We start from the raw sequence: 22,742 nt of genomic DNA on the forward strand, positions 1-22,742 counted from the left end.
TACCTTGATTACCAGGACTACATCATAGGGATGTAGGTCGGCACTCAGACCACCAATACCCGCGGCACGGGAAAAATTTATGCCTAATACAGTCAGGACAGATATGTCCAGGGCTAGCCATCATCTCTCATTATCTTGTGTTCCTTTCCGTGTAGGAAAAACCATGCCTCCAAAGAAACGCAACTAGTCCACAAGCAAGAAACCTACTCTCCTATTCGATGAAACTACGTTCCAAGCTGCAGTCTCGGCAGCCGTAGCAGCTGTCATGGCTCACCTGAATGCTAACAACGCCAATGTTAGCAAGGGCCTTATCGGGATTTTCGATCCTAGCAATGGACAGCAGCAACCAACACCTGCATACCCAGCCGCCCACGAACCTCACTCAAATCCACTGAAGAGAAAGATCAAGATCGAGGAGGGAAGTACCTCGGCTCAAGGACCTTCCGAAGGGCAACGAGTTGAGACAGTCAGTATCCCTGCCAACCCTTCCATCCCTACACCTAGGAGACCATACTTAGGAAACCTTCCCCACTGCAGCAAGTGCAACTACCATCATCATGGTGTATGTCGGGAGCTCTATTGTGCTAGGTGCCACATGTTGGGGCATACTGCTCGTGTCTGCAGAACCCCGGTTGAGTTTATTATATCAACCACCAATGTGAAGGCCGATACAGTTTGCCATCTATGTGGTGAGATTGGACACTTCAAAAGAGATTGCCCAACTGAAGGAAACAACAAGGACACAGGAGGAGCCTAACTCTACTGCTTAGGGAGGAGCATCAAGGAACCCGAAAGATTTTGGTACGTCTCCCGATCTCAGATAACTAAACTGAAAACATTAAAAGGCTAATTAAAATGTAAATACTTCCCCATTAAGGCGAAAGTCGCAGCACTGTTATAAATTTTAAAATTCATTAGGTAAAACTATAATGGCTAAACATATACGTTACGACCATGTATAGTTAAGATGGATAGACCTAGAGTGAGTGAATGCTGCCTCATTTCCTGTTCCTCGTTTGGTTGTGGATTTAGGGCGGAGTCGCTCAGTCAACAGTCCTCCCCACCTTAATTATACATGACTAGTATATGTTAGGCGATTATAGAAATGCCTCGTGAGAATCCATTCATGAAAAGGTACTCTACTCGGAAACACTTAAAACACTTTATAGTTCCGCGTTGACTCTATCGGTCCGAGTATCCGCGGCGGTGATACATAGGACGAAACCCGAGACGCCTAGAACGTGTGTGCTCGTTCGGTACATAACTCTATCGATCCTCGTTTTATATCATGTCGAAGTATGCCAACTTCGACGACTCTATTGATCATGGTCCGAATTCGTGCAACCATGTGTACATCCTTAGTGCTGTGTAAAAAGAACTTTCTCCGTAGCCATGTTGGCAAATAAAGGTTCTTCCTAACGTAAAACATAATACAAATAAACAAACCTAATGCGATCCTTCAGTCGTCCCTCTTATCTCAAACCTTCTGAAGTACCCAGGAGAAGGGTACCGCGTGCTGTTGACCGACCCCTCTTAGTCATATGGAAACCGAAGCGAAGGACACTGCAAGATACTCCAGAAGACAATGACCATCCAAAGCATACTCCGTAGATCCCCCAGAAAGACCCTTCGCACCTCGCACACTAGGTTCGTGAACCCAGAGGATAGAACTCATGGGACTGACCACTATAACCAGGTATATGCATAAAGGTGGTATATAGTTGAGATCAAAAAGATTTAAGATGTGTGCTTCCTCCCTACTCCCTGTTCCTCGTTGGGTTGTGGGTCTGGTGTGGAGTCACACAACTGAACATCCTGCCGACCTCAATTATATACGGCCTGCATACACCAAGTATTAGTGGTTAAGCCAAGTATGAGCTCTACCACGAACCTCTTAGTAAAGCCCTTCATCCTATTCCATAAATAGGAGCTGGAGTCAAGAGAACCGCTGCAGGTTGAGCTACTATAATGACCACAAATCCGAAATTTTTTGTCATGTCGGTTAAGCCAACACAGTAGCTAACACCCTCAGTTAGTAAAGAGATTAAAGTTCCGAGTGATGGGAACCTATACTCACTAGATTTGACCTAGACCGAGAAAACTCAGAACCTTCGGAAGAGTAGTTGCAGTAGATGCCCGCACTACTCAGGCACTTCGTCCACCCTGTTACAGACAAGTAGTGCCTATAACCCTCCACCCTCTCGTATGGAGGAAATCGTCGTCGCCCCGTAGACGATAGAATTCATTCCCCGAAGTAAACACTAAAATACCGAGAACCATAGGATAACCTCCGCAGCCAGGAATACTTGATCAAAGTGCGAAAGTAGTTGCGTTAAGCCTCATGACCCAGATCCCGAAGAGATTATAGACTCGACACCAGCCTTGGTGTTAGTCGAGGGGTTATGCAGGAGCATGCGCTTTCCGCACTAGAATAAACCAAAGACTTTGATATTCAATGGACTATTAGGTGTTCCACGAATACTATCTCGCGTAGAAATAGTAGAACCACCTCCCGAGATAGTCGAACACTCGTCTGGTGAAACCCTATCTCCCCGACCCTGAGGGTTTCCGTATCTCAAGATTCGTTAGTACAGGCTCATTTTGCACGAGCTTGAGATAGACACTCTACAACAGGCAGATAACCATAGATACGCAACCCATCTGATGATCTAGAAAAACTCTAAAAGCCAATCGACAGGAAACGCAAAACCAAAGAAAACCCGAGCTTCCTAAGAACCAACCTGAAGGACTACACTGTCAGTATGAGAGAGAACGTTAGGAACTTCGGGATGACGATCACGCCAGTGATGATCTTGCCATAGAAGTACACTATGTTCTAAGTACTGAAAAGCTCTACCCTTCCGAGAGCTTAGGACCACCCTTCGTATCCCACTCATCTTGATAGAAACCATTGAGAACCCTAACCTCGTAGATACACCAGTCGGAACCTACTAACTACACGAGACGAAATCCGCATCCCGTAGGTGAAGGTTTGTTGGAACGACAAACACAGGCCAAATTTCACATGGGAGTGCGAGGACAAACCGAATAGGAAGTACCCTCCTGCCTCTACTTGGTCATTCATACCTATTACCTTGCCTAGACCTGAATTTCGGGACGAAATTCCCTCTAACGAGGGGATGATGTGACAACCCAAAGTTTATTCCGTTACATTACCCCGTTTCCGTTAATGGAATATTCCACTGTATAAAAGTTCCGTTAATAAGAGGTCGTCAAATAAATAAATGTTTTATTTATTTATGTTTTATGTCGTGATAGTCGTAATAAAGTAAATGAAAACACTTAAATTACATTTCCATAGTAATTTAGAAAAAGTTAGTTTTTATTATTACGACCACTAAATCGGGTGAGACCAAAAGCCCCGTATAACGGCAGTATTGGGTAGATTTCCACCGAGCTTCAACTCCAACCCCTATATAAGGGAGAGTAAAGTCCATTTCCATCTTTTTACTCTCTCTCTAAACTCTCTCTCTACAAATTTTTCCCAAGCCAAAAATCATCCGTTTCGAGCCCCAAACGAGTAGGTAAACTATCTTAACTTGTTGTATAGCCTATCTAGCATGCAAATTCGTGTTTAAATCATAAAATAGGGACAAAATGATGTGTTTATGGCCCAATAAAACTCTTGGACCGTGAACACCATTTAATGGGGGGTTTTTAAGCCCCAAAACCCCTCTAAATTGCCCCTAAGGCTTAGATATGACTTTTAGGCTTACATATTCGGACTTAGAACACCTTGAAACGAGTTTTTGAAGAGTAAACATGAGTTTACTGCCCAAGAACATGCTTGGGCCATAAACTCCTCTTCATGGGGAGTAAACTCATATTTGTGTGTTAAAAATGCCCTTAAACACACCAATGGCCTTGGATTAAATTCTAGAATCAACCACCAACAAGCTAGGGACCTTAAACTCAATTAAAACAACTCCATAGGGAGTTCACGACCGTAAACCCCTCATGAAAGGGCACCTGAGCCGTAAACTCCTATAAGGGGGATAAATGGCGCCCTAAACTCCCCATTGGACTTGGAAAAATGCTTAGGACTTTATCCTCTACCATTTAAGACTTCAAAACATCAAACGAATGATTGTATAGGAGCTTACGGCCGTAAGCTCCCTTGCTTAGGGCCATAAACTCCTCAAATGGTCCAAATGATGCCATAAATCCATTCACACCTTTTATATTTGGACCTAGGAAAATTCTATAATTGATATGAGACATTTTAGCATCCTAGAACACCCTCACCATGAGTTTACGGCCGTAAACTCATGGGAGTTGTCCCAGGGCGTAAACACTAAGTATAGAGTTTACTCTTGGAGAGTAAACTCCATTCCTAATCCATTCTAGCCCTTAAATGTTACCCGGGACACCCCAAACACTTAACCAAAGTGTTTTCCGCTCTTTAGGGAGCGTATACTTGTTTAATTAGTATTATATATACTAATTGTATGAAAACATATGTTATCATATGTTAAATAGGTCACTAAGTGTGTCCAAGTATTTACTTAACACCGGGCACTCAACCGGCACCTTCATTGGATCCACTTACACCAGGTGGGTTCATACCCCTGAATGAACCTTTTAAATGCTTTTACATGTTTTATAGGGGGGGGGAATACAAGTTAAACATGCCAGTTATCATATCAATCACATGTGATTGATAACCCGCATGCACAAGGATTTACCACACTTTAAACTGTTTTACCAAGGAGGATACTATAAATGGTTTTCTAAAAGGTTTTCACTTGCTCAAAAACTCTTACTTATACTGTTTTATCAAATTTCATTTTAAACTGGTTTATGAAAAGTTTCCAAAGAATTTCTAAAGGTTTTCAAACTTATTTTACCAAAGAACACCAAGTTGTGATTTTCTCAAGTAAAAAGGTTTTCTTCCATGTTTTGATACTCCCTCTTAGTTTAAACTCCTACTTGACAACGCTTTCACTTCGTGATGCATTTATACTTGTTATTGCCTCTATTTCGCTTATACTTGTAGTCGCTTATGCCTATTAGACGCTCTTGCTTCACTTGTTGTCGCTTCTACTTCGTGATACACTTATATTTGGTAACGCTTATACTTCACGATTCGGCTATTCCACACTGTACGCTTATACTTCACAATTCGGTTATTCCACACTGTACACTTATACTTCACGATTTGGTTATTCCACATGATTCGGTTATACGTCACGATTCGGTTATACTTCACGATATGATTCCACTTGTTATACACACTCAAGCGTAGTTAGATGTATGTCTGTGCTTGTTTAGATGCATATAAATAATGATTGAAGGACTTAGGAAGGCTTGTCCGTCCTATTTCCTTTTCTTCGTTGAGATGTGGTCTGGTGGGATCGGATGTCCATCCAAAGGTCGTTTGATTCATTAGTTATATATTATGTACACAAGCATAGACATATAGGTTTACATTAGTCAGTTCAGTTAAGAGTCTCTACCACCAGTTCAGCACTTACATTGGAAACCCTCTACCCACTATTTAGGATGCATCTTCGGGACACGGCCTTCTCCGTCGTCTAGTTGGTAACCAGAGTCTCCTATAGGGAGAGCGGACATTGTGTGTATAGATCTATACGGGATTGACACCCCCGCACCCTGACTGCTAGCTACAGTCCACGGCCTACCAAGCCAAGGGGTGACAAATGTCATATTTTACAGACGCTTGTAGGGCGTCAGGTACTCTAGTGTCGGTTAGTATGGTTACGGGTATCCCAGGTTACCTTATAATTCATGGCCTTAAGTTAACGGTATTTCTCCAGTTATTTACATTGTATGCTGGAAACCCACTCTCAGAGTCACACTGTTTTTAGACCTTACTAGCTGTATCTTTCATTTGATACGGTCTGCGGTCTGTATCCACTGTTTTTAGACCTTGCTAGCTGTATCTTTCATTTGATACTGTCTGGGGTCTGTATCCACTGTTTTTAGACCTTGCTAGCTGTATCTTTCATTTGATACTGTCTGGGGTATGTATTCACTGTTTTTAGACCTTACTAGTTGTACCTTTCGTTTGGTACCGTCTGGGGTCTGTGTCTCTTTTTGTTAGATTGAGCCAGGCATGTCGTTCATTCTTTACCCTCCTGATGTCTATGATTCTTTTGCCTTAGTCAGCAGTCCTCACTGTTGAGGCATATGTTATTTTCCCTGATATTCTCCGACTTTCTTAAAAAGCAAATCCTGTATTTTGATAATCAAAGTGTTTAAGGGAAAACTACTTTTTACCACATAACTCTGACCAGTCTTGGTAGAAGACTACTTTTTAATTAGAAAATATAGGATTTTCTGGAAAGGACTCTATTTCACTGTATTCTTGAAAACTACCACTTATATAAAGTATTTGATTAAAATGTCACTAAATGCTTATGAACTCACCATTATTTGTAAAAATGCTGATACCCGCTTTTCAAATAACTTGGTTAATTAATTTTTTTCCCGTGCCGCGGGTACTGGTGGTCTGAGTGCCGACCTACATCCCTATGATGTAGTCCTGGTAATCAAGGTAGGAGTGTGAGTATCGGAAAAGGCCATAAGATGCGAGTCGTTCCTACTACATTACCTTTATACTGGGAAAGGTTTCACTCTCCGGCCTGGAGAGATTTGAGAACAGTTCGGAACAAAACCGCGAAAAGAGAGGCTTATGAAGGCTTATGGCTAAATATTCTCAATAGAGGTGCGGGGATCCGCTCTAATCGTGTAACTGGCAACGGGAAACGACGATTTTCCTAACACATAGCGTGAGTAGTGTAACCACTAACTCACTAAATTGTATTATTTTAAGGGTGTATTAGCGTGACGAACACGAGGAAAAGACACTTCTCGGGTTCCATGTACTGGCTCCCTCTCTGTCTGCCTCGTATCTTTGACTGAAGTCGGCATTGGTTTCCTTCGGGTAGTTACCTAGGACCTTAAGTTTAATTAATCTCTTTTAGTCACAAAACTAATTACCAATTAACTATTGACTAATATTAATTAACCAATATGATTTCTCCTTTAATATATTATTCTCATAATATATTAATAAATCATATTTAATCCTTTCTCTCCATAATTCATCCTATCAAGTTGCTTTGGTGAAGGCAACCCAAAAGGACCATGCACCATCGGGTCAAGTACATACCAAAATAGTTATGGACTTAGACACTAATCCAACACACATTTCCAATCATACTCATTTCACAACTCCCAATCCTTATCATAAGTATAAGAATATCAAATTCTTGTTACTTATGCTAGATTCTAACATTTTATGCAATGATTCTTTCGTAAAGTCATAGCTCAAAATCATCAAGACTTGGCCAATCTCTATCAGAAACAATTCTATAGATATGATGTCTCTCACTCAAAGTACATTCCTTTGAACATCCTTCTTGCATAAAAGTTTCTAATCTAGACATAGATTCTCCATATCCAACTCCCAATATGGAAACAATTCCATATTTGCCATATGACAATTCATTCTTAATAGAATCTTATCTATTCATAATAATGTCGATATGGTCCATCCAATACCATACTTTCAACTACTCACAAGCAACCAATCCTTAGCGAGCTTTGGATCGTCTTTTGATAGTTGTTTGATTATCTTAGTTAAAAACTGATTCTTGTCCTTTTTCCCTCTTAATGCACTAGACATTTGGAAAATTTTAGAATGGTGAAATTTTATAGCATCTACAATCGATCCTTTACCCGAAGCGTATGGGATACGATGCATAATGTCTTACATGCTATGTATCCTTGACTAAATTTATTAACATTCCACAACCTAATCCTTTAGATTTGAAATGAAGCATAATATTCTCTCCCTTAATTATAGCAAAACAACTTTTCAACCCTTACGACTTTGCAAAGTATGACTTTTGTTTTCTATAATTAATATTGCTAACTTGCAATACTTGCCTTAATAATCATACAAGCACAAATTTTATGCTCCCACTATCATGATGATTATTATCATATAAGCATAACACTTATGCTCCCACTAGCTTTGACATGTATTTAGAAAATAGCTTAACTTTCAGAAAACAATACCTATTGAATTTCTTAAGTTCATATTTCTAATACCTAATGCTTTGATAATCCTTTATCTAAGTTTCTCAAACTTATACACCTTTGCCTTAGATAGCTCATATGTGTGTCTAAACAATTCAGACTAATTGCCAAATCTCACAATTTGAATCATGGAAAGGGATACCGTCACCATAATCGAATTCGAGAATACAATTTCACAATCACTATCTTCTTAAAATCTCTCTTAGTGAAAGCATTTCCTCACAGTCATCTTCATGAAGGAGGGAATCTTATGACACTTAGATTTTAATGGTGTACGTGTTCCTATCCATGCGAATTTGTCAAAACCAAAGTTTGCGACAAATCCAAACTCATATGGACCGAACTTTCTCAATCTTGATTTCTTGCCTTATGGTAACACGAGTGCCCACCATGTCTTCCAAGTAGTTAAGCAGCTCACCCTTTCCTATCAATGTACTTTTCATTGATCAAGGTGCTTACCTTTTACGCGTTCAAATGAGAAATCATAGAACTCACATGCATAATTAACTCAATTGGAATGGCACATAAACAAAATAGTGTCAACATGATAGGTTGTAAACCTCAAGTCGTGTGCTAGTGATGATCGATAAGGTTTATTCTTGATTTGTTCTTGAAACCTTTCAAGACCTTTGAGACTCCCACTGACTCCTTGATATTCCTTGACAAGACAAATATTCAAGGGTTAGTGTAGTTCTTATCAAAACACTTCACATAATTGGTCCTAGTTGGTCTTTGTCTTATCCAAGACATCACAACTTTCCAATTTCAAATGTACAAGAATAAGAAAACCTTTTCAAATTCCACATTTGATGAATGTTATAAAACTTCTTAAGACTTGTCACTCAATTCACATTCTTAACTCTTAGACTTGTTTTTGGAACGAAGTATGATTGACTTCTTGATTTAACCATTTCTTCAATTCTTGATTCCTCTTCTCAGACATACAATTGCACTAAGACTCGTTTTAGAGGGTCAATTGAGATATGGTTCTTAATCATTAAGACCTATCATAAAACATAATAAAAGGTACTCTCACTTCTTTTTAGAATAGAGAAACTTTTATCTTTCTGCCTACTTGATTCTCCTTTATTCGTTCTGCTATTTATTGAAACTCTTTCAATCAACTGAGAATTACACTTAATCTCATAAGTATAATCATATTTACTTAACCTTAGTAAATCATGACGAATATCTTTGTTACTCTTGTTGTGGACTTGATCAACACACAACCTTGTGTACTCGATCTCCTAGTCCTTCACTTGACACTTTGTCAACGAATTAGTCTAATTTCCAAATATGAAATTTCTCATTCATCATGCAACCAAGTTGTATGATTTCAAGTTTCTGTCCAATTGAAACTTGGGCAATGAGAAACTTTCCCTATTTGGTAAATTCTTGACCTTTCCACAAATAACATAATTAAGAATCAAATCCATTATTGCTAATAATAGAAACTTACAAACATCAATTTTCATACACGCCATTGCAAGGATAAATAAATAATATAAAATCAAAATTTATTTTATTGCGGAAAAATTTGTCCTTACAATGCAATTCAATTGAAAAACCATGTTAATACATATTTCTTAGCAATCTTATTCTAACTCCATGTAGTAGCTCAATATTCTAATCTTCAAGTAATGCGATCGAAACCCATTTCTTCACGATTAGATTCTGCTCACTTCTTCCCTTAAGCTTCCTCTCTTTTCTTGATCCTACAAAACATCGAAATGTAATCTCATCACATCATGTATTAAGAATCTAGAATAGGAACTTAAAAGAGTTAGTTAATAGATTTTACCTATTGTAGAGTCATACGTTTTAACTCTCCCATCTCTTAGATCTCTTAGGTAAATAGGGCTGCTTCGTCTCCAATGCCCCTTCTCTTGGCAATAAAAGCAAATTGACTCTTTTGGAACAGCACACAGAACTACTTCTGACTTTGTCTTTCTCTTATGATCAAACTTTTTTGATCATGGCATGCCTTTCGTTGCCATTGCCTATATCCATAGAGGTCTGGAAGGCAGATCCACCAATCAACTTTGTTTTTCTAGTGCGCCAAATCATTGCTGATTCAGCAGTAATAAGCATATAGGTGAGATCAATGAGGGTTACGTCGTGGTTCATCATATAGTACTCTTACGAACTCACTATATGAGTCAGGAAGTGACTGAAGAACCCAGTCAATAACCAGCTCCTCACAGACAACAAATCCCAACATTCTTAATCTATCAATGTGTGACTTCATCTCTAGGATGTGTGCACACACTGACTTTCCTTCTTCATGTTTACTTGCCAAAAGGGCTTGAGTGAGTTCGAACTTTTCAATCTTTTGAACTTGTGGGTTAGGGAGAATAATAGGAGGAGGTGGAGGAAGTGAAGCATGATCTCGTGTTCCTCGATCGAATCGTGGAATATCATCTTCATGTGAAAAGCTTGTTCCACGAGATTTGGGAAGACCATAGTTGTCATACTTTGACATCTACAAAACGGGAGAAAAATTAAATTCAATTTAGTTGATTAATTGAGTCCTTAATAAATCACGCAAATGAGATATTAAGGCTAGGACCCAACACAATACTCTACAACCTAGAAAAGGGATGCCGTAATCTAGTTGCAGAATATTTGAAGGTAAGTGAATGACGATTCACTAATTTCCACCATGAAAAACGAAAAACATATTAAGTTTTAAATCTATTGAAAATTCCTAGATCTTTTGATTTTCATTGAACTTTTCAATGGCATGTTTAAATCTCGATATGCCCCTCTAGTTTGTGATTGGGATACCGAGGATCACAAAGCGGGTATGAATAACCATGCAAACTTACATGGTGCCCCCACATGTTATAGTCATCTATTCGATGTGCCGGTTAACCACACACGCTTCACCGAACTATGACAAACATTGAGTCACCCTTTGCTACCTTTGCTTAGAGCCATTTAGTGTGTCGATTAACCACACACGCTCCACTAACGTCTTCACAAGGGCACAAAGTGTAATTTCATGGAATTGCATCAATTCACTTTTGCCTAAAGTAACTAAGATTGGGAATTTGTAAAAGCATTTAGTTACTTTTGTACTTCATTATACTTATAATGGAAGGTTTCTGTCCTATCCTACCCGTTCGGCTAACGACCCTCCACTAGTCAAGAGTGTGGTGGGTAAGAGTGGATACCCATTCTATCGCCATTTTATAGGCAATTTCCTTAAACACCCCTTATAGACTAGCTTCGTGAATAAGGCCTACTAACGGTAAGATTGACTTTTACTCACACATATATATTAGACTTTTAATATTATATATAGTATAGGGTGTATTTTATACTTTTAAAATACAAGGTGGTCAAATTTAATAATTATACTTTTAATTTAATTAAATTTTAAACCAAAAATTTTATGGATTTATTAAATCTCTCTTAATTATACACTTTAATTAATTAATAAAACCATAAGGGTGTGATTTGAACTTTTCAAAACAATACTAGGGTTTTAGAATTTAACATTTCTAAATTAAACTTTTAATCAACTTTTAAATTCCAAAACTTGAGGGAAAGTTTTGAAACATTTCAAAACATTAGGGTTTCAACTATTTAAATTTCAAAACAAAACCTTTAAGTTCAAATTTAAACCATAAAACTTGCATGGGCACAAATGAAACTTTTTCACAACACAAGGATCAAATAACAAATAATAGAAATTAAACAATTAACTTTGTCATTATCTATATTTGACCTAATTTCAATTTCTTGCAAGATAAGTTACCCAATTAATACAAATAATCAATCTTTAATCATATAAGGAAGTTATTATCTAATCAATTGGTAATTATCTCTTGTTTAATCAAGGATATACTCAAATATAAGATAAAATTCGAATATTAAAGACCCAAAACAGTTAAGGCAAGTATCCTCAAGCAAAACAGCAAGAAATCCCGAAATATGCTCTTACTGACGCTCGAACTCGCCGAGTTCCTCTATGGACTCGCCGAGTCCACATTGGAACTCGCCGAGTTCATCAGTCATGGAGCAAAAAAAAAAACGATTTTGAAGCTTGAACAAATAACCAAGGCATCAACACAATAGAAACCAATCAAGGCTCTGATACCACTAATGGGTTTTAGCCATAAGAACATCCTATGTGCTCATGCAAACCCTAATGCTTGGATCTAGGTTTCTCTATTGTACATGCAATTAATCCAAGACTTTAAACCCTAGTTCTAGCATACAATTAATCATATTAACATGTGAAAGGGTTTTTAGATCTTACCTTGATTTTTATGTAGTAATAACAATCTCAAATCCTCCTTGTAATGACTTTAGAAAGCTTAGAGTCACAAGTGTCACTCCTCTAATGGTTCACAAACACCAAGAGCAAGAGGATGAAGAATAAGAAGAGAGGAGGTTGCCCAAGAATGTCCAAAACCCTAGAGGAACTCTTCTCCACGTTTTTGGGGCTTAAGGGTACTATATATACATGTAGGCTATTAGGGTTTTCAACTAGGAAACCCTAATTTGACTGCTTAAGCCCTAAGCAGCCCATGGACTCTTTTAGAATATCCCTTGGACGATTTCTAATGGGTTTCCCCATAGAATTCATCCAACCTATTATACCAAGGTGATCCATAGCCCAAATGCAATTATCTTATAATTACAGTTCCAGTCCCTTAAGTTTAATTAATCTCTTTTAGTCACAAATTAATTATCAATTAATTCTTGACTAATATTAATTAAACAATATGATTTCTTCTTTAGTATATTATTCTCATAATATATTAATAAATCATAATTAATCTTCTCTCTCTATAATTCATCCTATCAAGTTGCTTTGGTGAAGGCAACCCAAAAGGACCATGCACCATCGGGTCAAGTACATACCAAAATAGTTATGGAATTAGACACTAATCCAACACTATCTCCATGACTGGATCAATGACATGACGACGACTCTTCGTCTTTTTCGGTAGCAGAACGACGACGGTGGATGTTCCGGTGCTTCTTTGGTGGTTTGCGACCTCAATAGCGGTGATGGCGGCGCCGTAAATCGTAGAAGTGAGGGTTACGCGACAAAGGTGACGAGTTATATGCATCCGTCCAATCTCAAACATTTTTCCATATTGACGCTTTCAGCCCCTCCCTCTCTTTTCCTTTCAATTAAAATCCAGATTTAACCAAATAGCCCCCCCTCTACAAAATATTTTCAACTTAAGTCGATATATTACCCTTCAGCCCTCAACATTCCAAGATCCTTTCAATTTAAGTCCAATATTTACCAAACACCCCTGCCTTCTGAAAATCTTTACGAAGCCAATCTGCATTTACACTTTTAATCCCCAAAATCTCAATTATGACATATTCAACCGTTCCTTCTCTAATCATTACCATCGAAATCCCCATTTTACTCTTTAGCCCCCGCTTCCCATAATTTATTACAATTCAAGTCCAAATATTACAATAAAGATCCCAATTTCTAGAAATTATGTCATTTAGCTCCTTATGACTAACACTGATAACTTACTACAAATTTAGGGTTACTATTCGTTTACTAATTTTATCCATTTATTTATTTAATAAACAGGATGTTACATCTTAACTCCATTACTAAACACAAGCTCAAAAAAATTAATCTTGGAGACATGCAACATTTGTCCATTTTCATGATTGGATTTAGCCTCTTTGATGCTTAGCTTCCTTCTTTCCTTTAGATCCTACAAGACCATGCAAATGTGATCACTACATCATGCATCAAGGAACCACAAATTGAATGTATTTGGAGTTTGACTATTCAAGTACTTGATGTGGAGTTAAACATTTGACTTTACCATCTCCAAGATCTTCAAAGTACTTAGGGCAACTTCGTTTCATATGACCTTTGTCTCTGCATTAATTGTAACTTGCTTCATTTGAATCATGGTTGCATGGAATAGAGGACACACCAATTTCATTCCTTCATAATGAAAAGTTCCAACCGAAACCGTTCATTTCCATTTAGGATTTGAACATTTCCTCTTCTTTCCACCAACATTTAGAAAGGCGATAAGAAATCTAATTCCTTTCCAGTTTTCTCAGTTTGGAAAAGGCTTAAGAATCCCATCAATATTTTCCTACATACTCATATGATAAATCAAGTTGAAGTCATCATAAGAACTAATTAAAGATCCAAGCGCAACTTCTATAGCAAGACTCTTGTCAAAGGTAACATTGAGATTCTCGAGTTTGTCTATGTAGTTGTCATTGATTACATACAAAACTCTTTTCTTCAATTTGCATGCTATTAGGCACTTTTGATATTTTTCAAATCACTCTTGCCATGCCTTTTGGTGACACATTTTACTCAATTGCAAATTCATTTCATATGTTCACATGCTTATAAAATCCTTTTGGAACATCCAAGACATAAACATAATGATGCAAGAGGCCTTATTTGACAAATCTTCATTTTATGGGAAAAACAACTTATCTAAAGTTGACACATTATTGATTTGAGGGAGATGCTCATCATGAACATCTTTCCCAATATTAAAATTGAGGAAAATCCCAAAACAAATGAGTCATTCCCTTTAAAAAACAAATAGAAGTTAGAATTTTGAAAGTGTACAAGGAGGTGGGAGATGATTTCATTTAACCTAAGATAGAAAGTTTAATATGAATCGATTCAATCCTTAATTATTAACCAAATTTTGAATTAAGTCTATGATCCATATATACGATTCGTAACATGAAGAGGGATGTCATAATTACATCGCAAACTACACTTTTGGTATATTCCAAAACCAACTTTTTAATTTACTCTTAAAAATTTAAAGACTTAATCACCATGATTTAAACTTTAATTACATAATTTTAAGATTTCAATTATTAATAAAGTCAATATTCATAGTGTGTTTTCATGTAATTTAGAAAAAAATAGATATTCAAATATATCAATAATAAAAGTAGAACGCCTTTGCCAAAAGAACAAACCAAAAATTGAATGAGTAAAAAGATTATTGATCAAAGTGAATTCACTTTTTATATTTGGGAAGCGCAAAAGAATTGAGGATCCAGTCTCCTTTAACTTTCCCAATTCCTTTCACTATTTCAGCATCAACCTTATTTTGATACCCTTCTCCGAATCTACAGCCCTCGTTTCACTATACACTGAACTGACTCCCCTCAAATTCCTTCGTTTTGCACGTTCGGACACCCATCAATGGCGATCATAACAGAGGAACAAGATTCATCAAACTCTTCTGCAAAAAGACCGACCAAAAAACCCAGGCTGAAACCACCTTCTACTGCACCCATATCATCAAATCCAAACCCTTTCACTTTCTGGTTCTACTTAACCATCTCAGTCTCTCTTGTAACAGTTATTTTCGTCACAATTTCCTCTCTTTCCACGCATCAAGACCCGAAAACATGGTTCCTTGCACTACCCGCAAATCTCAGGCACCATTACTCTAATGGCAGAATTATAAAAGTCCAAGCGACTCCTCACAGTGATTCAATTGAAGTCTTCACTGTCCGAGATGGCCCAAAAGATTCGTCACATAATGTGCTAATTGTACATGGGTTAGGTTGTAGTTCATACATTTTCAGTAACGTTGTAAAGTCCCTAGGCAAAAAGGGAGTCCATGCTGTAGCCCTAGATCTCCCTGGTTCTGGGTTTTCCGATAAGTTCGTAACGGTGGTAGAACATAAGCCGATGGGGGGTTTCGGGAGGCTCGTTGAGATGTACAATGAGATCAAAGAAAAAGGCGTCTTTTGGGGTTTTGATCAATTAGTCGAGCAAGGGTATGTAAACTACGATCACGAAGAAAATGAGATCCGTATGTCGAAAGTAGAACATCTGAATGCGATTGAATTAGGTCCTGAAGAGATGGGTAGAGTTTTGCGACAAGTAATCGACACAATGGGTTTGAAACCAGTTGATTTAGTTCTTCACGATTCAGCATTCGGATTAGGAGCAAATTGGGTGGCTAAAAATCTAGGGTTTGTAAGCAGTGTAACCCTTCTTGATAGCACATCAAATCAAACTGCTTTTCCTCTATGGGTTTTGAAATGGCCAGTTGTTAGAGAGGTTGTTTTGGGTTTTGGTTTCGTTTTTCAGAAGGTTATTCAAACCTGTTGTTTGAAATCAGGTGGTGGGTCTGATTCAGATAGCCATAGACTTCTTTTGAAGGGTAGAAATGGAAGGAAATCGGTTGTTGGAATGGGGAAGAAGATGAATTCTAGTTTTGAAATTGCAGAATGGGGTGAACTTGAAGGTGTGAAAGATTTACCAATGCAAGTGCTTTGGTCGGAAGAGTGGGTGGAACAGGGGCGGCAAGTCGCCGGAGTTCTTTCTCAGGCGACTTTTATCACACATTCTGGTGGTCGCTGGCCACAGGTGAGGATACCACAGTTTTCCTTTCAATTTTTTTTAAACTTTTCAATAGAATTAAGAATCCAATCGCAACTTCTCAAATCTGTTGTTTAAGTGAATATCTGGTAAAATGCGACAATCTTTAAAATCAAATTAGTGTTTTTGATTACATTTTTAGTGTTGTACACTGCTAAAATGGTATGATCTTTCACTATTTATTTCTTTAACCACTAAACTGTTATTTTTTTTTTTATTGATTTAGCCACTCATCTATTATTTTTCATCAATTTAGCCATTGAACTATTAATACAATAATCATAAGAAAACAATAGTTTCAATGGCAAAGTCGATAAAATGCTGAAACTATTAATACAATAATCATAAGCAAAAAAATGTTTTTTCTTTTTTTCTTTTTACCATTTTATAAAACAATGTTTTACTTTTGTACCAATTTATGCAACTAACATGTTACTGCATATTTCCAATAAAAAAAACCATTTTGTTGCATAAATTTGATAAAAATGTAATGGAAACAGAATCTTTGTTCCTAAAATAAAGTGTTATTGTGTTCCTTCTAACTTTGACAATACTTGATGAGAGTGCAGGAAGATACTTCTGAACAACTGGCTGAAAGTATTCATGAATTTGTATCCAAAATACCAAAGCCCATCAAAGTCGCTGAGAAAAAAGAGCCAATTCCAGAACATATTCAAGAAATACTTGATGAAGCAATATCCAATGTTCACCATGGGTTCAGTAGCCATGACCATGGTCATGATCATGATCATGGTCATGGTCATGATCATGGATATCCAAGTGGTTATGGGCTTGGTCATGAATACAGTTAAGATTTTGAATAGTTTGTCATTGGTATGAGTGTTTATTTGGTTTTGTTTATTGTTGTATAAGAATTGATAGCATTTAGTTATAAGTGTAGTGTGTATGGATTTGAAATCTTGTAAGAATGTTGTGGCCATTTTTTTTGTTGGCACTTTGAATGATGATAGGGTAATTGACCTGAATGTTAGATTTTTTAATGGATATATGATCTTGGATGCTAAACGAACTCTGCTATTCAGAAATGAAAATTTCAATAGTGGTAGCTTTGAAAGCACTCAAGTTTTTCTCCAAACAACTTTGTTTTATTTCATAGAATCAATGATTCTTTTATAGACACTATTACATATGATACAACAAATAGATTAACTATTGTTAGTCAATGACACTTATGATATTTATTATTACAGATGACATGTATCTAATTATTGTTAGTCTATAATAATATAAACACTTATTACACATGCATATTTCACTTATTATCATCTATTATCATCTATGACATGTATCTAACTATTGCTAGTCTATAATAATACAAACACTTATTACACATGTATATTTCTAGGATACGTACAACATCTATTATTTACATGATGACAAAAAATCACCATCATGGGTCGTATTTATCTCTTTAAAGCTTGATAATTGTATCAAATAACTCGTTATTATATGATTGCCTTCAAACGTCATTGTTTACGGTTGCCTGAATGTTGCTTATTTGTCCATCGTGGGTCCTAATTATCTCTTTAACAATAAACTCAAAAAGAAATACATATATAATAAAATTATTTTAAAAAATTAATAAGGGCATGATAGTTTTTTTTAGATGGGTCAAAGACCAAACACGCAATAAAAACATACGATAAGGACCAAACATGTAATTTACCCAAACCACTGGACCATTGTGTAATTGGTTTTTTTTTTTTTTTTTTTTTTTTTTTTTTTTTTAATTTGCCCTACTTCTGTCTGTGTACATAGCTAATTGCAAAGCGACGTCGTTTCCTATCAGCCCTAAATCCTAAGTCATTGTTCATCGTTATTGAAGGCAACCCACTGAAGGGCGCCATCGTCGTCGTCGTTTCCTAGAGCGACGTTCATCTTCTTACCGATTTTACGAATTCAGGGCAAGGAGCAACACAGGTAACAGTAACTTCACTTGCTTATTCACATTCATATCGACCCTTTTGTAAAATTTGTGCACCATAAATCATACAAATAAGATGATCTGTCTATTATGCATAATGAGTTCCTCGTGTATAGGGCAGAATTCACAGATTTTTACCCACCCTTGTATATTGGGCATAATTTTCAGAAATCGCAACATGACAATGTCACCTCATAGTAGGAATGTTATTCGGGTAGGAACCGACCCGAACCGACTCGACCCGAACCCGAATAAACCGAAAACCGAATAAGGGTAATTGTATGAACCGAAAACCGAACCAAATAAGCAATACTGGTTCGGTTCGGTTCGGGTATTATTCGGTTCGGTTCGGTTCCGGCCCGGATAAGCCAAATAACATGTAGAAGATGATTAAGGAGCCGAATAACCCAAATAACCCAAATAACATTTACAATGTGATTATAAATATTGTATTTTGTATGACTTTTGTAGCTTATGATAAACACGAATAACATGGATTAACTATTCTTGATATATAAAATGTAAAATCCAACCACTACAATCTTAAGATATAGTTATTAAGCAACATATTAAACACTAAACATTAAACATCCAAAACACCTAAAAACTGTTTATAAGTATATAAGTTAAACATTAAACATTATGTGGGTATTTTGGGTAACGATAGATAGAACACAAGACCGAATAAGCAATTGTACAAATGGAAAAAATATGACTTTTCATATTCGGTTCGGTCCATTTGGACCGAATAAGCCCTTATTCGGGTAACCCGGACCGAATAACCCGAAAACCGAATCGAATTGCTTATTCGGGTCTAATTCGGTTCGGTTCGGTTTTCGGTTCGGGTCGGGTTTTCGGGCCAAATTCTCATCCCTACCTCATAGTGGTATTTAGGCCACTCTGCCGTAGGTTATAAGCTAAATATGGCCAACATTGTCATTCACAGATATCTTGCTCACCTTCACATCTGCCAATCGATCATCTGTATGTGGATGGATCTAGATTGCAATCTTCTATGGCATTTTCTTCTTTTTTAGAGTTTTATGTTATGTTTTCAGTTAGGACCTTTCTTTTATGTGTTAGGTGGCATCATTTCATTGAGGCACAAAAGAGTTGATACATGAAAGGACAATTCTGCTGCTTCTTCCACTTTCTTTTTAAAAAATGATGCTGAGAATGAGAAAGATTGCTGGAAGTGGAACATTATCAAAAAGATTTAAGCTTTTTGGCAACAAACAACTGCACATTGAAGCAAACAATAATGGAGAAGGAGAAAAAAAGATGGATGGATCTTTAACTCACCACGACTCTTATCGAGACCTGGATAAGCTTGATTTCATGTCAGCTGCCAAGATTCTCTTCACCACTCCCCCTAAACACAAAAAATTCGGGTATCATTTTTCTCTTTTATTCCCACATTTTTATATGTAGCTCATCTTATTCACTTTATAAAAAATATATCTTTTTATTATAACTAGTAAGTAAACCCATGGTGAACCACGGGTCACTTTGTTTCTTGCATTTTTGTCACCGGTTCGTTACAAGCAAAATACATTATGTAATAATTATTATGTACCCTATACTTAGAGTGTAAGGTGTGGGCAACACCCACTTGTGTTTTTTGAGGCCAAGCAATAAAAACGCCATGAAAACGGGAAAAGAGGGGGTGATGTTCTGCCAAGAAGACGCCATCATGAGGAAGAGAAACAGAGAGGAAAAAGAGAGGAAAACGGGTTTTGCCTCCCATTGCCACGAAAACGCGCACCAACGTAACACCTAATAACGTCGGGCGGGGGCGGTGTTCCTTGCGTTATATCAGCGTTTTTCTGTGCCACGTCACAATAATGCGTTTGGGCGTTGCTCACACTGTGTAGCCTTAAAAAGGGAAATAAAGAACCTGCCATAGATGACATTAAACACAAATCACTTGTCCCCACTTACCCAAAGGAGTGTATAAGTGATAAATCCGATAGCACTCTGAGAATAAGCAAATGATTATTTGATCTTAAGTTTGATTATTCTAGCATTAATAAATGATAACCACTTTATATAAATATAAATATATACTAAACTCGGAGGAATTCATCAGAAACCATCCAACTTTTAGAAGAAAAAAAAGCTAATTGATTATGAATTTATGATTTGATAATGTCGAAAGAATCGTATTGGAAGGATAAGCCACCAAAGTTTTGGAATGTTTTGTTGAATATATTTGGTAAAGCTGAAACAAACATAAATAAACTACAACTATTAAATTTGAGAATAAAAATAATCGGTGCATAAACTAAAAGCAGACCATTAACATTTTGTTCTGACATTGTAGCTCCCTACACAATGACTCAAGTTTATTTCGAATAGTAATAGCTGAAAATGAGAGAAAAATAACATTAAAGCAAAACTTGCGGAAATACACAAGGGAAAGAAGTGACTTTCTTTTGAAATAAATTTCCAAAACAATAATTAGTTTATATTTATCAAGTGATGCAGAAACTCAGTGCTAAATCAATACATACTTAAACAGTGAGAATGAAGACAAAAGATTAACATATAGTCTACTGCCATTGAAACAGGTTTCTCCATATGCTTTAACATAACATAAATGGGTGGAATTTAGCAAAATACGATTAAAATATAAAAAAATCATTAAATCTACCCTAATAAATAAAAATGATTTTGCCACATGTCATTCTCTCATTCAAATTGCCACATGTCATTTTGTCATAATTTAGACATATATTTATTTTCCACTTGTCATTTATTTCATTTTCCATTTCTAATATGTTATTAATTAGTTTCCATAAATTAAACCTACCATAATGATATTAATTTCAAATTTTAAATTTTAAATTTTAAATTTCAATTTCAATTTCAAATAAATTTACAGTTTAAACCTTTGTGTTTAACATTTTGCTATAATTAACATGTTTAGTATACGTGTCTGATAACTAAACAATAATTTTAATTTATTTATTTTTTGCATGTTTTTTTTTTCTCATAATTTTTATTTATTTCAAATTTCAAATTCAAATGAACTTCTCATTTAATCGTTTCTATTTAACATTTTGTTTTAATCAACCCGTATAATATACGGGTTTCACAACTAGTTTGTAATATGATTTGTTGATTATTTGTTACCTGCAATATTCAAGCGTGATGGACGTAATTCAAATGGGGTTGTTCTGAATTTTCATTTCCACTTGAACCTTCACCAACATAAGTATTTGAAATTCCCAAGTTTAAATTGAATCCATGATCGCTTCTTGTGTCAGAAATTGCAAAACTTTGTAAAATTTAAAAGAAACAACACAAACTGACAGAGTGTGATTGTGGTTGATGAAAGTTGTATTACAGTGATGAGTTGAAGGAAGCATATTGTTTCCTTGTTAAGTATTGCCTTCAAAGTTGGTGATTGTTTCCCTTCCAAATCCAACCTGTCAAAACCATGCCAAATTCAAAATTAACATACAAAGTCACTTGGCTATGGTACCAACAACTACATACAATGGAAATTACAACTGGAAAATAAATAGTTGATTGGATGAAGATCATTATTTTATACAATAAAAGTAGAAGTGTTAGCAAAAATTAACAAATGAAAAGGAGATAAGAGATTGAAATTACCAAATTAAGAAAATAAGATTGGTGTGTAGAGAAGCTGGGCAACGATCAGAACCCGGTGACAGCCGAATTTCAGAAGAATGCCATTTCTGCATTTCTTTACCCTCAATGACATATTCTTCTACAAATAAAGGATTCGGTAGTCATAAATTCAATAAATTAGTAGATGGAATTAGAGTTAGAGAAGAAATTAACATGATGGAATGGAATGCAATTTGTAATTTGAGGACCTATAACTGTTATAACTGGAAGTTCCAGGATAGAATTCATACTTGCAGTTCCACTGACACCACCCACTATTTTGGATAATCAATCTTTCACTTCAATATTCTCGTTGCACCATTGATGATTTTAGTTCTCAAAGTTCACTAATGAAACTTTAAGTTTTCTGCAGTGGTGTGCTTAACAATGGAAACAATAAGCATACATGAAAGCCAATGTCGATACGGTGGCAAGCAATCCATGGTGGAAGGTGGGAATCGACTATGTATATGAGACCCAAATTAGACAATAAAGTAACCCCAACCCTAAAACAAAGTGACTGACGGTAGATCCCGAAACCAAAAATTGAAAAAACAAACAACAAACCCAAAATCGAATAATCGAACAGAGAACTACTTCCAAACATCAAAAAACATGTATGAACATGTGAAGAACAGAGGTAACTTACCCAACTCGCAATCAAAATAGATACATTGAAACCGATGGTTG

At 36.4% G+C, this 22,742-nt stretch overlaps 3 protein-coding genes across 10 annotated transcripts in view; 2 read left to right on the plus strand and 1 right to left on the minus strand.

Annotated features, from left to right (window-relative positions):
• The first annotated feature begins 15,085 nt into the window (after positions 1 to 15,085).
• Positions 15,086 to 17,454, plus strand: LOC111895777 (protein AUXIN RESPONSE 4). Its single transcript, XM_023891842.3, has 2 exons — positions 15,086 to 16,456; positions 17,038 to 17,454. The coding sequence occupies exons 1-2, from the start codon at positions 15,278 to 15,280 to the stop codon at positions 17,278 to 17,280; spliced, it is 1,422 nt and encodes a 473-aa protein (XP_023747610.1). The 5' UTR covers positions 15,086 to 15,277; the 3' UTR covers positions 17,281 to 17,454.
• A 1,921-nt stretch (positions 17,455 to 19,375) lies between these two features.
• The window catches only part of LOC122195881 (uncharacterized), a gene marked incomplete at its 3' end in the record, with an annotated part of 4,437 nt that continues 1,070 nt past the window's right edge, over positions 19,376 to 22,742 (plus strand). Inside the window, exon 1 of the mRNA XM_042898127.2 lies at positions 19,376 to 19,804. Coding sequence (XP_042754061.1) covers positions 19,578 to 19,804 — 227 coding nt within the window. The remainder of the gene's footprint in view (positions 19,805 to 22,742) is intronic.
• LOC111895794 (uncharacterized) overlaps positions 19,882 to 22,742 on the minus strand; it is a 3,086-nt gene continuing 225 nt past the window's right edge. Inside the window, exons 1-7 of one of the 8 annotated variants that reach the window (XR_008226348.1) lie at positions 22,702 to 22,742; positions 22,262 to 22,419; positions 22,035 to 22,152; positions 21,763 to 21,844; positions 21,549 to 21,616; positions 20,710 to 20,777; positions 19,882 to 20,310 (exon numbers count right to left, since the gene is read on the minus strand). The exon at positions 22,702 to 22,742 is cut by the window's right edge and continues 224 nt beyond it. Coding sequence is in view for 5 of the 8 variants with exons in the window: in XM_023891857.3 (XP_023747625.2) it covers positions 21,558 to 21,616; positions 21,729 to 21,844; positions 22,035 to 22,152; positions 22,702 to 22,742 (334 nt within the window). In the remaining 3 variants the exon portion in view is untranslated. Of the gene's footprint in view, positions 20,311 to 20,600; positions 20,778 to 21,548; positions 21,617 to 21,728; positions 21,845 to 22,034; positions 22,153 to 22,261; positions 22,420 to 22,701 lie in introns of those variants that run through there. The other 7 variants (XR_008226347.1, XR_008226346.1, XM_052767361.1 and 4 more) reach the window with 7 other exon arrangements.

The sequence above is a fragment of the Lactuca sativa genome, chromosome 9 (genome assembly GCF_002870075.4).
Source record: "Lactuca sativa cultivar Salinas chromosome 9, Lsat_Salinas_v11, whole genome shotgun sequence".
Lineage (NCBI taxonomy): Eukaryota > Viridiplantae > Streptophyta > Magnoliopsida > Asterales > Asteraceae > Lactuca > Lactuca sativa.

What these genes read in the sequence shown, in the direction of transcription:
- LOC111895777 (XM_023891842.3), top strand. Translation starts at nt 15,278, where the DNA reads ATGGCGATCATAACAGAGGAACAAGATTCATCAAACTCTTCTGCAAAA. An exon ending in CTGGTGGTCGCTGGCCACAG is followed by an intron (nt 16,457 to 17,037) that starts GTGAGGATACCA and finishes ATGAGAGTGCAG; the next exon opens with GAAGATACTTCTGAACAACT.